General features: G+C 38.9%; 1 protein-coding gene across 4 annotated transcripts in view; it reads right to left on the bottom strand.

The window, feature by feature from the left end:
* CAPRIN1 (cell cycle associated protein 1) overlaps window positions 1–13030 on the bottom strand; it is a 35051-nt gene that overhangs the window by 5864 nt on the left and 16157 nt on the right. For 3 of the 4 annotated variants that reach the window (XM_065686863.1, XM_065686864.1, XM_065686865.1), the window contains exons 7-15: window positions 12138–12275; window positions 10724–10776; window positions 10551–10637; window positions 5586–5741; window positions 4657–4765; window positions 4123–4184; window positions 1803–1913; window positions 1109–1258; window positions 763–913 (exon numbers count right to left, since the gene is read on the bottom strand). In XM_065686863.1, the coding sequence (XP_065542935.1) occupies window positions 763–913; window positions 1109–1258; window positions 1803–1913; window positions 4123–4184; window positions 4657–4765; window positions 5586–5741; window positions 10551–10637; window positions 10724–10776; window positions 12138–12275 (1017 nt within the window). The remainder of the gene's footprint in view (window positions 1–762; window positions 914–1108; window positions 1259–1802; window positions 1914–4122; window positions 4185–4656; window positions 4766–5585; window positions 5742–10550; window positions 10638–10723; window positions 10777–12137; window positions 12276–13030) is intronic. The other variant, XM_065686866.1, reaches the window with a different exon arrangement.

The following is a 13030-nucleotide window of genomic DNA, read 5'->3' on the forward strand; positions in this document are numbered from 1 at the left end:
CCCACCCCAGTATCACAGCTTGCAAGGAAGGCAGATTTCAAGATCTCAGCTGAGAAAAAGGATTTGGCTCCTTTTCCTCACTCCATGTCCGGTAGTTGTTAGCACTTCGCCCCTTGTCATCTCTTTTCTGTGTCCTTCACTCAAAATCCCCCTCTGCATCTGCACATTTTATCTCAGTGGAAAATGAAGAAGCACGGGGAGAAGAATAGCTGTGTACATAGACTTTATTTTACTGTTTGTTGCTAACTTGGAAAGCATTTTGCCTGATTTCAAACCATGTCTAACTGGTTTTAGCTAACAAAAAGGTCTAGATCTTTGTGAACCTTCCATCATCTGCCAGAACCAATCTGTATTTGTTCTCAATTCTAGCTTACTATTTCCTTTCTGAAATGTCATCTCATACGATACAATCTTTTTTAAGCATTCAACCTTAACATCAGAAGAGCAAGTACTCCACTATACTGCTTTCATCTTTAGAACAATCCTTAATCCTGTTCATGTTTGGTGGGGTTTTTTTAACCCATATAAAACTGAACCAACCCATTCTTTAACACTTGGAGAGATGTATATTGAATTTCAACTCCAGCTAGGTATTCACACTGAGCCAGAATAACAAACTCCAGTACTGCTGAAGGGAAAGCTTTCAAGACTAGACATTTGAGAATGTGTGACATGTTTTGCAACATCATCTAGGACTTCACAGCCTGATCATCTGCTTTACTGAGGCTACTGCCATTTTAGTTTTTGCTAAAGTAACCTTACCCGTCTGGAGTTGCTCTTGCTGAAGATCTGATTGTTCTACTTGGTGAGGCTGATTGGAGAAACTCTGGTTGTAACTGGCCTGGTACTGGTTTTGCTGCTTAAGGGTTTCTGGCTCATTAACAGGAGGAACGGGTGCATTCATGTTGAATACCTACAACATGAGTAAAACAGCTCTTTGGTCCAATTCACTTCTTAAAATTCTTAATTGCATCATATAAAGAATTATCCAAGTCTGACAAATGTGAATAACCAAAGACTATTTTACGTAATTACAAGACTGATTCCACTGTTTGTACAGAAAAAGGACTACCAAAATAAAGGGACTCTATACTGATCTGCTACTTACTGTTTGCATGGATTGGAATGGAGCTGCATTAACATTGATTCCGCTGCTATGCAAAGGCTTGCTAGATCCAGCCTGGAACACCTGTGGCTGGGATGCAGTGGGAAGTGATGATGATGACGGGGTCTGGTCTGCATTCAGTGACATTGAAGCCTAATAATTAAAACACACAACATTTAAGCAGCTTTTGCATAATACTACATAATTTTACTTAAAACCATTACTTAAAACCCCCCAAACACCACATAAAACAGTGACAACCCTCAGATTCACCTCAAGAAATGAGTATTTCCTACTTCAGCTGAACAGCCTCATCACAACAGCATAATGGGAGAACATAAATCTACCAGTCTTCTCCTCCATTAACTTGAAACACAACTAGAAAAACTAGAGGGGGAAATGAACACGTTTCTGGGCTAAATGCTAGCCAATGTATAAAATATAAATCACATTTCTTAAGCTAACACTGATGCTCATGTTGGCATCTAACTAAACAATCTTGTTAATTACAAGTCTTGCTATGAAGGAGTAACTGGTCACAGGTTCAAAAGGTGGAAATTAAATGGAACTGAAGCAGTCCTATCTACAGGTGACTGAGAATTAAAAGCCACATCTTTATTTACAGAGAATCACAGACTAACATTTGATCCCACTTGCAAGCAGAGTCCTTCCCACTCCCTGTGAAATCAAAACTTGCCTGAATCTGGTCAATTGATTCTTTCTGTGGCCGTTGCTCTGTTGTGTGAGAAGGCTGATACATGGGTTGGGAGGCTGTATATCCCTCACTTGTAGAAGAAACCAAGGGCACCTGATAAAATAAACCCCAAAAGCCCCCCAAAAGTCAGCTGATGCTCACACACAGTTTGAGTAAGAGTATCAGAAAGCTCTAGAATTAGCACTCTCTATAAAAGTATGTATTCCAGCAAATCTTTACAACTATTATAAATTAAAGACTATTTTAACAAGTAAGAGATTTAACCACCTCATCTTGACATATATTCTAAACATGTCACACCACCCACCCCCTGCCACAGTGTATTCTGTGGATATTTCTCAACTGGCTAGACATATTCTACTAAAGAATATCCTTTTCCTCATTTCCCTACGCAACCCTAACTACAATAAACAGTAAGCATGGGAAATGAAAGACAGGAATATACAGCAGTTTAAATGAGAGAACTCCAAGCTCATAGAGAAATAGAGAAGGGCTGGTTTTCAGTGGACTGGATTTGCTCATTTTACAGCCTTTGCTCCTCTGAGACCAGTGAAAACTCTAACCAGCAAAGCACAGGACTTTGCATTTAAGGCTATCAAGGACTTCAAGAGGCAACTAATAGGTGTGTTCACATCACCTTGCTGAGCATTCAAAAGGTAAGAGGTACAGAAAGCTATTGCTTGTAAGATCCCGAAGAGAATCACTGGCAGTGCTGCTTGAGGTAAGGAAAGCAAGGAAAAAAAACCCCACAGACATCATCAACAGTAAAATAAAAGCTGGTGCAGAGAGAATTCTCTGCCAAAAATAGCCTACACATATGAAACAAAACTGCCAAGAATGCTACCACTTCAGCAGGTACATACAGAGGAAACAAAAGGAAAAAAAGAACCACATTCCTGTTTCTGTACAAATAAATGACTGAAAACTTGCAGATCTAATCTGGACAAGATAAAGCAAGCAAGTAACACTACTCCTTCTCCGAGATACACAATCTATCCAGATTTTTCTTTTGCTTTTCTAATACCTACAGGATCAATTTATTACTTGAGACCAGCAGAGTCTCTCAGAGGTGCCACATATGCTCAATTCAAAATCAGGAAGTTCCTTATCACTAGACAGTTCAGTATTAAGCTGGCATGTTTTAATAAAAAGGTGAATACATCATTTATACAATGCAGCAGGAAGTTTAAAAGATGCTACTTCAACAGGAATTTTGGGAAAGCTCAGCTGAAAGCAGCATTCAAACTCAATCTGAGTGCTCTACAACTCCAGTATTAAAGTACTATCCAAGCAAGCAACTGGGACTAAATCCTTAACAGAATAAATAAAGAAACAGAACACAAACTATACAGTTAATCCATTAAATCAATTTGTGGTGACACCCACTTGACAGAAACAGACTGCCCTGTAACCAAGTTATTTTGGTTTTGGTATTTCTGTTGCAAAGAAGCAAATACAGGACAACTTATTTCTATCTAAATTAAAAATACTACTACACATGGCTTCACACAAAAAAGAACACTGCTAGAGAAAGACTGACACATCTAATTATTACTCCATCTTGCACAGAATGCACAGAGAAACGTCAAGTTAAACTGCTATGTCAGAGTAGCACTACACAAAGCAGATTTCTAAGTCCTTTCTCTCAATCATGCAAAACCACACTTAAAATTCACCACTGCCATATGGAATACAGATTATAAGTGATGGCAACCTAACACACAGGCAGGTGGAAGTCAATTTGTGAAATGAAAATCACATCCACACACTAAATTTGAAGGCTGGGGTGAGCTCCATAGACTGAAAGAACTGGTAACTACTGAGAAGTCCACATACTAGGCCATTAGAATGAGCAGCACAAAGCTTTTGTGTTTGTGGACTCCAGTTTAAGAGGGCTCAAATTAGAAGTGCAGTTCCTCAGGAAACTCATACTTCAACCTTGAATCCAGCTGTTTGCCAAAGAGGAAAATCACAGAATCATAGAATAGTTAGGGTTGGAAAGGACCTTAAGATCATCCAGTTCCAACCCCCCTGCCATGGGCAGGGACACCTCACACTAAACCATGCCACCCAAGGCTTCGTCCAACCTGGCATGTTAAGACTCCATTACAGAAGATACTCAATGTCTGCATAGCATAAAAACTGGATATAATGATGTTTATAAGCAACAATGCTGAAGAGACAGTGGAGATCAGAAATCGGAACCTCAGCTTTGGGTTTCTCCTATAATTAGGAACTCAATCCTACTGTAGTATCGATCAAGCCTGAAATAAATGTAAATACAATTTGCTAAACATTTTACCTGTGTAGCTTCTGGTTGCACAGGAACTTGATTAGGCTGGGCAAGTCTTGACTCGGCATGAACTGAAGTAAAATAAGTTTACTTACTACATAGCACAATCAAACCTTTCACAGAACAGCATTACAATCTTTTCTAATTCAGTTATTTGAGAACTGATCATCATAAAAATAATTATCCCCTAGCGGGGCCAAGCTATCCTTAAAATTCCAAATACAATTTCCATGCAAAGTTATTTCTAGTTACCCAAAACAATCCAACATCTCCAAAAGATTAAGCAAAACTCTATTTTGCTCATTTAAAAATTATTGAAGATGTTCCACCGTCCCAAGCAAAACCTAGAAGCAAGTGAAAATCAGAAGCCCACAGACAGTGTTCTTTAGAAGTACAATCACATTTCTGATAAATAATAATACAGTGCTCTGAAAGTGTATTTTTATTGGGGACCCTTCTACTATGTAGTAGCAACTGAAGCATTTCTAATAGGTGACTTGCAGGCTTCCCCAATATTTATGTGTAGGATTTACCATTACAAACCTGGAGGGCAAACCATTTGTGGCATGTCCAAATTCTGTGCTGGATTCATGGGCTGTGCAGACACAATAGCAGGATCAAGTGTTTGGTTCTCAAACTCCAGCATAGAGTCCTAGGGAAAAACATCAAATCGAATCTAATCCAATTTATTGTATTCTGAATGTTAACATTTCTGAAATACAGAAATGGCCAGGTCCCAATAAAGAAGTTTACTTCATAGTTAAACAATTGCTGGGCTAACCATTTTAATCAAGATATTAAGCCCTTCAAAACCACATTTATTACATTGAAAATTCAGTTAATTTATACATTAACTGAGAAAAAGATAGCTGGAGGGAGATTTTAATAGCCAGACAGAATAGGTGGCAAACTGTTCTTTATTCTTTATCCCAAACTAGTACTTTGTAGGAAGAAACAAAAAAGGAACAGAAGAAGCAGATGCCTCATTTGTTACCAAGGTGTCTGTTCTTTTTGTGGAGGAGAGGCTTTTTCTGATACAACCATTATCTTCCAATGTTTTTCTAGTTGTTCTAACTTTAGAGTTTAGAAGGGAGCCTTCAAGAAGCAACCCAAAACTACTCTCTTTACATGCAGAAGTTTTTCATAACACAAAATTTACAACTACATTAGAGAAGCTGGTCTCACTTCAGCACAATACACTATGGCACCCAGTGATGCACAACTTTCTGCCTTCTGTGTAGGCTTAACACAGACAAGGACCAAATAGCTAAATAACCTTCTAGTTGTACTTTGACAGCAGTATGGATTTGCAGGCTTTGGATGAGATCTTGCCATACAGCGCTAACACTGTCTGCAGGACCACTGTATCTTTCAAATGAACTACAGCAGACTCTTTAAATCATGCCTAACAGCCAGGAAATGCTATTTTCTTTCTTTGGTTCTAACTTCACAGTAGGGTGTGTTCATCGTACCTGCATGAAGTTATACGGTCCCTGCATCTGCGCCATAAGGTCCTGTACTCGCTGTCTTCTAACAAGAGGATCTGCTTGAGCCACAGTAGTGAGCGTGTGAGGTTCAGGAACTGGAGGAGATGTAGCTTGTGTCTGTTGCTGCAGCGAATTTACAACCTAACAAGAAACAAGCAACCAACTGCAATTTCAGCTTAAGAGAACATTGCACAGAAGTGACTCAGTAGGTCTTGAAATTTACAGCTGTTGCCTAATTCGTTATGGATGTCATTACTATAGCGCTCTTGAAGAAAAATACTACATCCTCCTACAGTCATGCCAATACTGGTGGCCAGCTACTGGTCTGAGCATTTAATAAGATTAGAAAGTCCAGACTGTGCTCTATTTTCTTTCCATCTACTCTATTCCCCATTAAGAACAGTGCTAACAAAAAATTGTTCAATATTATGGGGATTTCTTTTAGAGCAGGATTTCAGACAGCAATTATCACCATTTGGATATTTAAAGTCGGGGAAGATTAAGTTTCAGATATATGCACAGATGGAGAACAATTATTGTCTCCTACATCTTTGGTAAATGTAAGTACAGTCAGAATTTTTGGATCTTTTACAGACTTCAAACTTTAAGTTTTTGCAGCCACCTCTAGGCCACGTTCTCAAATGTCATCCTAGCTAGCTGATTTATGTTCTCAGAGAACAGCAGGCAGCACTGCATGACAGAAAGATTGCAAGACAGCACGGTGAGGGAACACCAGAAGCCCAGAAGCAGAAGCAAAACTCATAGTGAGCAGGAAAGCTCAGATTTACCAGCTGTACTCCAGTACGGCGCACAAAGGTACAACGAAGAGCAACATGCTTTCAAATACCACCTTATCAAAGACAGCAGAGCAACCAGGAAAGCTGAACATGAGCATCTAAAAACATCCATCATCAAACAGCTTGAGAACAGATAGTCACAAGGACGGTTGAGCTGCACAAAGTTGCGTTTTAATGTTCCTAGTAAGTTTTGCTCTCTAGGCAACTCCCATTACATGAAGAACAGTTTTCGGTTTGCATTCATGTCAACTGTCCTTTAAAAAGATAATTGTCAATAACTTGTCTATCACTTCTGTACTCCCATGAGCTTTTATTAATCATCTTCCAGATAAACAGGCAAGCCTTAAACTTACAATTGCACAAGATACGAATGAGCATAAATGTACCTGGAAGTTCAAAATACTTCTGGAAAATATCTGGTTTCTAACTAGAACTGCAGAAGCGAGATTTCTGCACAACAATCATGACAAGTGACAAATAATCCTACAAGCATAGGCCTGATCTTTAAACTTGAACTCCTGCTATCCACCTTCCTTGCTCAGAGCCTACTCCTTGTTCAGATGTACAAACATTGCTCTGTATGTGACATCCTGCACCTAACACCACCTCACAAGCTCCAATGACTCTTTCCTTGACCAAATCCGTACCCATCTGTAATAGAAAATTAAGAAGTAATAAAAAAATAACTAAACTAAAACACAACCACAATGCACATTCCTCTTCAAGATCCCCTTCAGATCCATATCTCCAGTATTAGCCATGCAAAGAGAAGCAGTTTGACAATTCCCAAGCAGTCTGACATTCCCATGTACATCCTAAGGCTTTCCACACTAGAAAACAAGCACGACTGCCCTGCTGTATTACAGTCCCCAAACTTCAAATGATGGACTGCTCCCAAAGTAAGAACTAAGCCCTGTAAGTGGATTTTTCTCCCCCCTGACAATGCTACTTAGAGCACACATCTACACCTCTTGCACATTACAAAGTCCTATAACAAAAGTAAAGCAACAATGCAAGCCAGGTGACTGGTTGAAACCTGAAAGGTCAAACCAGCAGCTACTCATTTCCAACATCATTATTGCCAAAACCATTCTCTATTTAAGCACCATCACTCAACTTATGAAGTCCAAGTCAGCCATAAGAATTCAGTACCTGGAATAATCAAGAACACAGAACAGGGATAAAAAAATCTTAACATTTTCCTTTTTCACCAATAGTACTGGTGTACAAACTTCACATGGTGCTTGATGTATTACATTTTCTTTTGCAAACATCTTTTTTTAATGGCAAAAGGAACTGCTTAGGGCCTATTCCTTTAGTCTTATTACCATTACCAGGTACTTCGACCTATTATAATCATAGTAGGATGAAACTACAACAAAAATTTCAAGTTTTACATATTAAGTAGCCAATAGACAGGCCGTAGTTCTAAAGCTACCAGCTTTCTAACTGTTTGCGCCATGAAAATGGTGCAGAGACAACTCAAATATAAGGATCCTTATTCAAAATGCAAATTATTACCCAACCATACATCTCCATTCATCTCAGAGCAACAGCAGCAAGGTGAAACTTTTAAGAGCTGAACCTCTGCAGATCATATCTGACTCATCAAATTGCATGCCCACCTCTTGATACCCTGCATCAACACCCTGCCCCTTGACCTTCTCAAGGCAGAGCTGCCCAGACGCAATCAGAGGAGAATAACATGGCATAAAGAAGGCCAGGGGGCAAAGAAAAAGGAGAAGTAAAACCAGAAGTTTAATGAGATCACAAACCAACCAGAATGAATTCTTATTCTGGCAGTCACAGACCAATTTCCAATTCTACACAAAACACACATGTTCATCCAACCAAGGTTCCATAATCTAAGACAGAGAGCTTTGTATTCAAGCAGATTCAGGTACTTCTTACAAAAGCAGCAGGTAAAAAACAATAGAAATCAATCAAACGAAAAAGCCAACAACAAAAATCCCCACAACCAAACCCCCGCTGTTACCAATAAAGGGCATTTTCACCAAAACTAAAACATGATATAATCCAACTGCAAATACACTCAGAAAAAGTCACAAGCAAATTCCTTCATGTAAAATTTCAGGAAGGCCCATACAGAAATGTCATTGTGACACACCATCACTTCTTAACCTACAAACACAGCATATCCCAGCAAACTTGAATGCATCCCATCTACTCACGGGTTACTGAAAGATGAGTCTGTGATAGTCTTCCCCATCACAAACAGTTACGGAAGTCTTCTGCTTAAATGTTCTCTTTCAGCTTCCAAAATTAACAGCTGTCATTCACAGCTATTATTATACTGACACCACAACTACCTCAAGCTGACAAAGACTATACAATGTGTATCATCATCTTCCCTAAGGACAATCCAACTGCATTCCCATGAGAAATGGGATTTTGTTGCCTATAAGAACAGCAAGAGTCATTTCAAAGACACTCTTGATTTCCCCTTTTTGTGTTAAATCTGAGAAAATAGGGTTCTTAATTATGAAGAAGCAGTCTTTAACTCCAAATTGCTCATTTGTACATAGTCCAAGAAATCTGGACAGAAAGGACAACTGAAGTGTATATTCTTTTGTATTATATTCTTCTATGAAAACAAAGCCAATATAATCCAGATTTAGCTGACTAGTAAAGACGTGTGGAAAACTGCAAGTTTCTGAAATCAATTTGACACAAAACTAAAACCTGAATTCTTTTACCACACCAACACTGTTAACATGTATTATCACCATTCCCACGAGGAAGGGTCTGAGTTTTCAGTTGTGCAATACACAGCCTTGCAGTTTAAGAGCAAAGGGAAGCACAACAGGCTTTGAGCGTAAGGACATGTTCTATAATCTCGTCATCTGTGCTACTCATATGAAGAGCTACAGAGAACCAAACCTCTAAGATACTCTGCGCACCTGGTAAAAACACAGACGTAATTTGGGTATAATTCAAGACAGACTGAAGCCAATCTTCAGTTTTTAAAGAGATTTCTTAGATCACATTCAATAGCAGTGATTTTTTAGAGGTTTTAAAGTCAGGAAATGGAATACTATGACAAGGTACTATCAAAATCAATCATCTGCATACATAGCAAAGCTCTAGAAGCCTCACACCCATTCTAAGTGCTACTACATCTCTTAATGGTCTTCTACAACATGAAATACAAATTTCAGCCAGACTGACTGTAAAATCAGACAGATTAGATAATCAGATCAAACTGACTGCTCTCTTTTCCACCATCTGAAGATATGACAAACACTTCACACATAAACAAGCCTGAAGACACAAAGGAAGAGTTTAAAAAATTGACCATCTGTAATCTGCTGCTGCAGAGACTAAACTGAATCAAAACTTCAGTCTCCAGCACCTGAAAGATGCTGCTCATACCTGTTCCTACCAGACAGATGCAACTCAAGTTCCAACATACCAAACATTTGAATGACTCCATGTGACTTGTCCTTTCCAGCACACGAAGAACATGAATTTAAGTACAGTAAGATGATGGACTTGAACATGTAGTTAAGTCTACAGTCTAAATTACTAAACTGTGAATGGATCCCAATAGCAACATACCACAAACATCACAAGCGAACAATCACTCAACCGCAAAGGAGCAGCAAGTTAAATACTTGAAAACACAGTTCCTGAAAGCAGGGATGTACATACAAGCATATTTTAACATCGAAGTATGTGCATATGCAACCCAGAGTAGGTATTAGTTGAGATACTAATTTTCAGATCCCTCTCCATGGAACTGCTCAATGAAACAGACAACTATGCCATGCTGTCAGCAGCTTTGTAGATAAACTTAAGTTCCACATTTGCAGCAAAGTTATCTTAAAAAAAAAAAAGTCTAAAAAACACAAATCTTCAGTCTTTTTAAGCCTAAGACTTTCAAGTTCTATTTTGCAAGCAAGCCACTACTGAACAAAAGCAAGCTCTCTGCAAACTTAGCCAGACTGTGTAGCTTTTGAGGTACTCCTGAACTAAATATGTAACTGAAGGGTGAGTAGTGGTCGAAGCCTACTTAAATGTAGGTATTTTTACATATACTGGGGAAGAAAGGGTGCAATACTAAAGCCTATCATGAATTGTGAGTCAGCGGAAACAGGGATTGCAATTTTACCTGCAGTACACAAGATCTTACCTCAACCGTTTCAACTGTCCACTCATCTACCTGTTCCTTCTCACTACTGCTGAACTGAGCCTCTGCCATGAATTGTCTGTTTACATACTAAAATAAAAATAAGAAAGGGTATGAAAGTAAAAGTAAGTGGCATTAAAGCTATACAAAATGACAGTCTTTCCAGTGAGTAATACCTCAGTTGATTCCACTTCAGCTGGTTCAGTAAATTCTTCCGCCGGATCAGGTTCTGCAAGAAAAATGTACCATTTAGGTGAAAAACACCCACACTGCAGACGGAGAAGATGCAAAGATGATGAAAAGACCTTTCCCACTAAAAGTGGAATTTTGAAGAAGTCTGATGCTTTTCTGTAGTAGTCATTTATCAAAAAACATGTACTTTAAAGAAGCGTTCTGGACTATTAGCACACAGGAAGTGCAGTTAGGCAGAAGAATGAACAGACACATCTACTCCTGAGTGACACTAATAGCTAGCGTTAGAAGCTCACTATACATTAATGAACGAGTCCCTTTATCACACATCTTCAAGGGGATAGGATTTTGATTAAAGATCTGAAATTAGAGCCTCAATACTTGACTTGTAGTTAAGTACCTGCTGGTCCAGAAGCAAACCTAATGCTACAAAGTAGACAAAACCTTTTGTCTCAGAATGAAGAAAGCAAAAATGCCAAGACATGAACAGAGAATCTTCAAAGCAAAGATTCTCAGACGTCTGAATTAAACAGGAAAAAAACCCTCTTTAAATTCTTTCTATGAAGAGTTATGTTCAGCTGTCTTGAATTTCAGTTCTCTCCACAACATATTCAAAAGGGAAAAAGGTCATGAATTTTCTTCGTAAGTTTGGTACCATATTCTGGAGTTTAAGCATGTCAGCATCCTGTTTGCTCCAAAACCCCTTCCCTCCTAACAAAAGATTAAACTGGTATGAACCACCAAAAAAACAGAAAAGCATCAGGCAACCAGAACTTTGATGTTTTATCATTTTAATACCAAGGATGAAAAAAAAAAATGGTTTATAAATCACACTGATAAACTCTGTACAGAAAAACAGAAGAGAAAAGAGCTGTTGGCAATATTTTCATTTGCAGAAACCTCTTCTAAGTAATTTCACTGTTATCCTGAGTTCTTATTTCAGCAAATGACGTATTGCAGTCAAATGCTGAAATAAGTATTCAGAAGCAAGTACTACGTGACTCTGTTCCCTCAGCCAGCTGACGCTCTGCAGTTAGAATGCTCAGCCCCTCCTTGCACATGACGGAAGACATTTACGATGTGATCATTAGGAAGGATTAGCCCCTCCAAAGTAGCAGCTGGCAGGAGCAGCCTTATAGAACCCTTCTGGAACACAGCTCTGCTTTTCTCGTGGCTCAGAGCAGGGCTGAGTAACTGGCTGTCTGTCCCTATAGATGGTGCCTGGCCAGATATACCTAATCATCAAAAACTGACATTTCTATCCAAAACACAAAGAATTCAGAGACAGATGAACTTTGTGCTTAAAACTGCACTTGTAATTTAATCATTCTGGAGAATCCAAAGAGACAAGACAGTACAACACAAATATAGTAGTCACAAGGCATCTTCAAATCCTACCAGCTTCTGCTACAGTGTCTTCTACTGCAGGTGCAGGTGTTGCCTCTTCTTCCTCACACAATCCATTCTGATGGTTATGGGTGCTGTCGAAGTAACTAGTTTGAAGAATACGTTCAACAATCTCCTTCAGAGCTTTATCTAGGGAAACAGAAGTTAAATGTTAACAGTAACTTAATATTAATCTTTTCCTTCCTTCCCAAAGATCCCATGTAAATTACCAACAAATTTATAACCAATTCCTTACAGAACAACTGTCATTACAAACGAATAGTTTTACACAGGTACGACCTTCATGAAGGTTCTTGCCCTGAGGTGTAGTGGCTCAGAGCAGCCTTTGTAAGAACAGGCACAAGCTTGTACTCAGTGCCTCAGATGAATACTGTGGTGTCTTACCCAAAACAGATCAGCCACATTGGCAAGGTAGCATTACTGACTGCCCAGGCCAACAAAAACCAAAACATACTCAAAATGGAAAACTCACAAAGCATGTCTGGCAAGTGATAATCACTGCATGAGTCAACACATACACAGAGAAGAGCACAGAAACACATTAACATTCATCCCTATAAGAAAGTGATTATCACTAAAAGCTCATTCTGAGATCCAGACACAATACCCAGCCCAACTTCATCCAGTAAAAGAATGACTCAGTCTCCAATAAGTATCCATCAGCTCCCTCCTGAAAACCAGCTCTGTACCTTCTGCTTCAGCCACCTCTTGAAATAAGTATGTGGTGCATACCTTGGGGCTCTCAAAGATCTAACACCACAACCACTTCAGACTTGAGTTAGTAAAAAAAAATACTAACTTTGTACCTCCTGAAAAGATTTCATTTCAACAATATAAATAATCTGAAGTTCTGCCACAAACAAGGGAAAAATCTCATTAAGGAC

This window comes from Lathamus discolor, chromosome 6, assembly GCF_037157495.1.
Source record: "Lathamus discolor isolate bLatDis1 chromosome 6, bLatDis1.hap1, whole genome shotgun sequence".
Classification (NCBI taxonomy): Eukaryota; Metazoa; Chordata; class Aves; order Psittaciformes; family Psittacidae; genus Lathamus; species Lathamus discolor.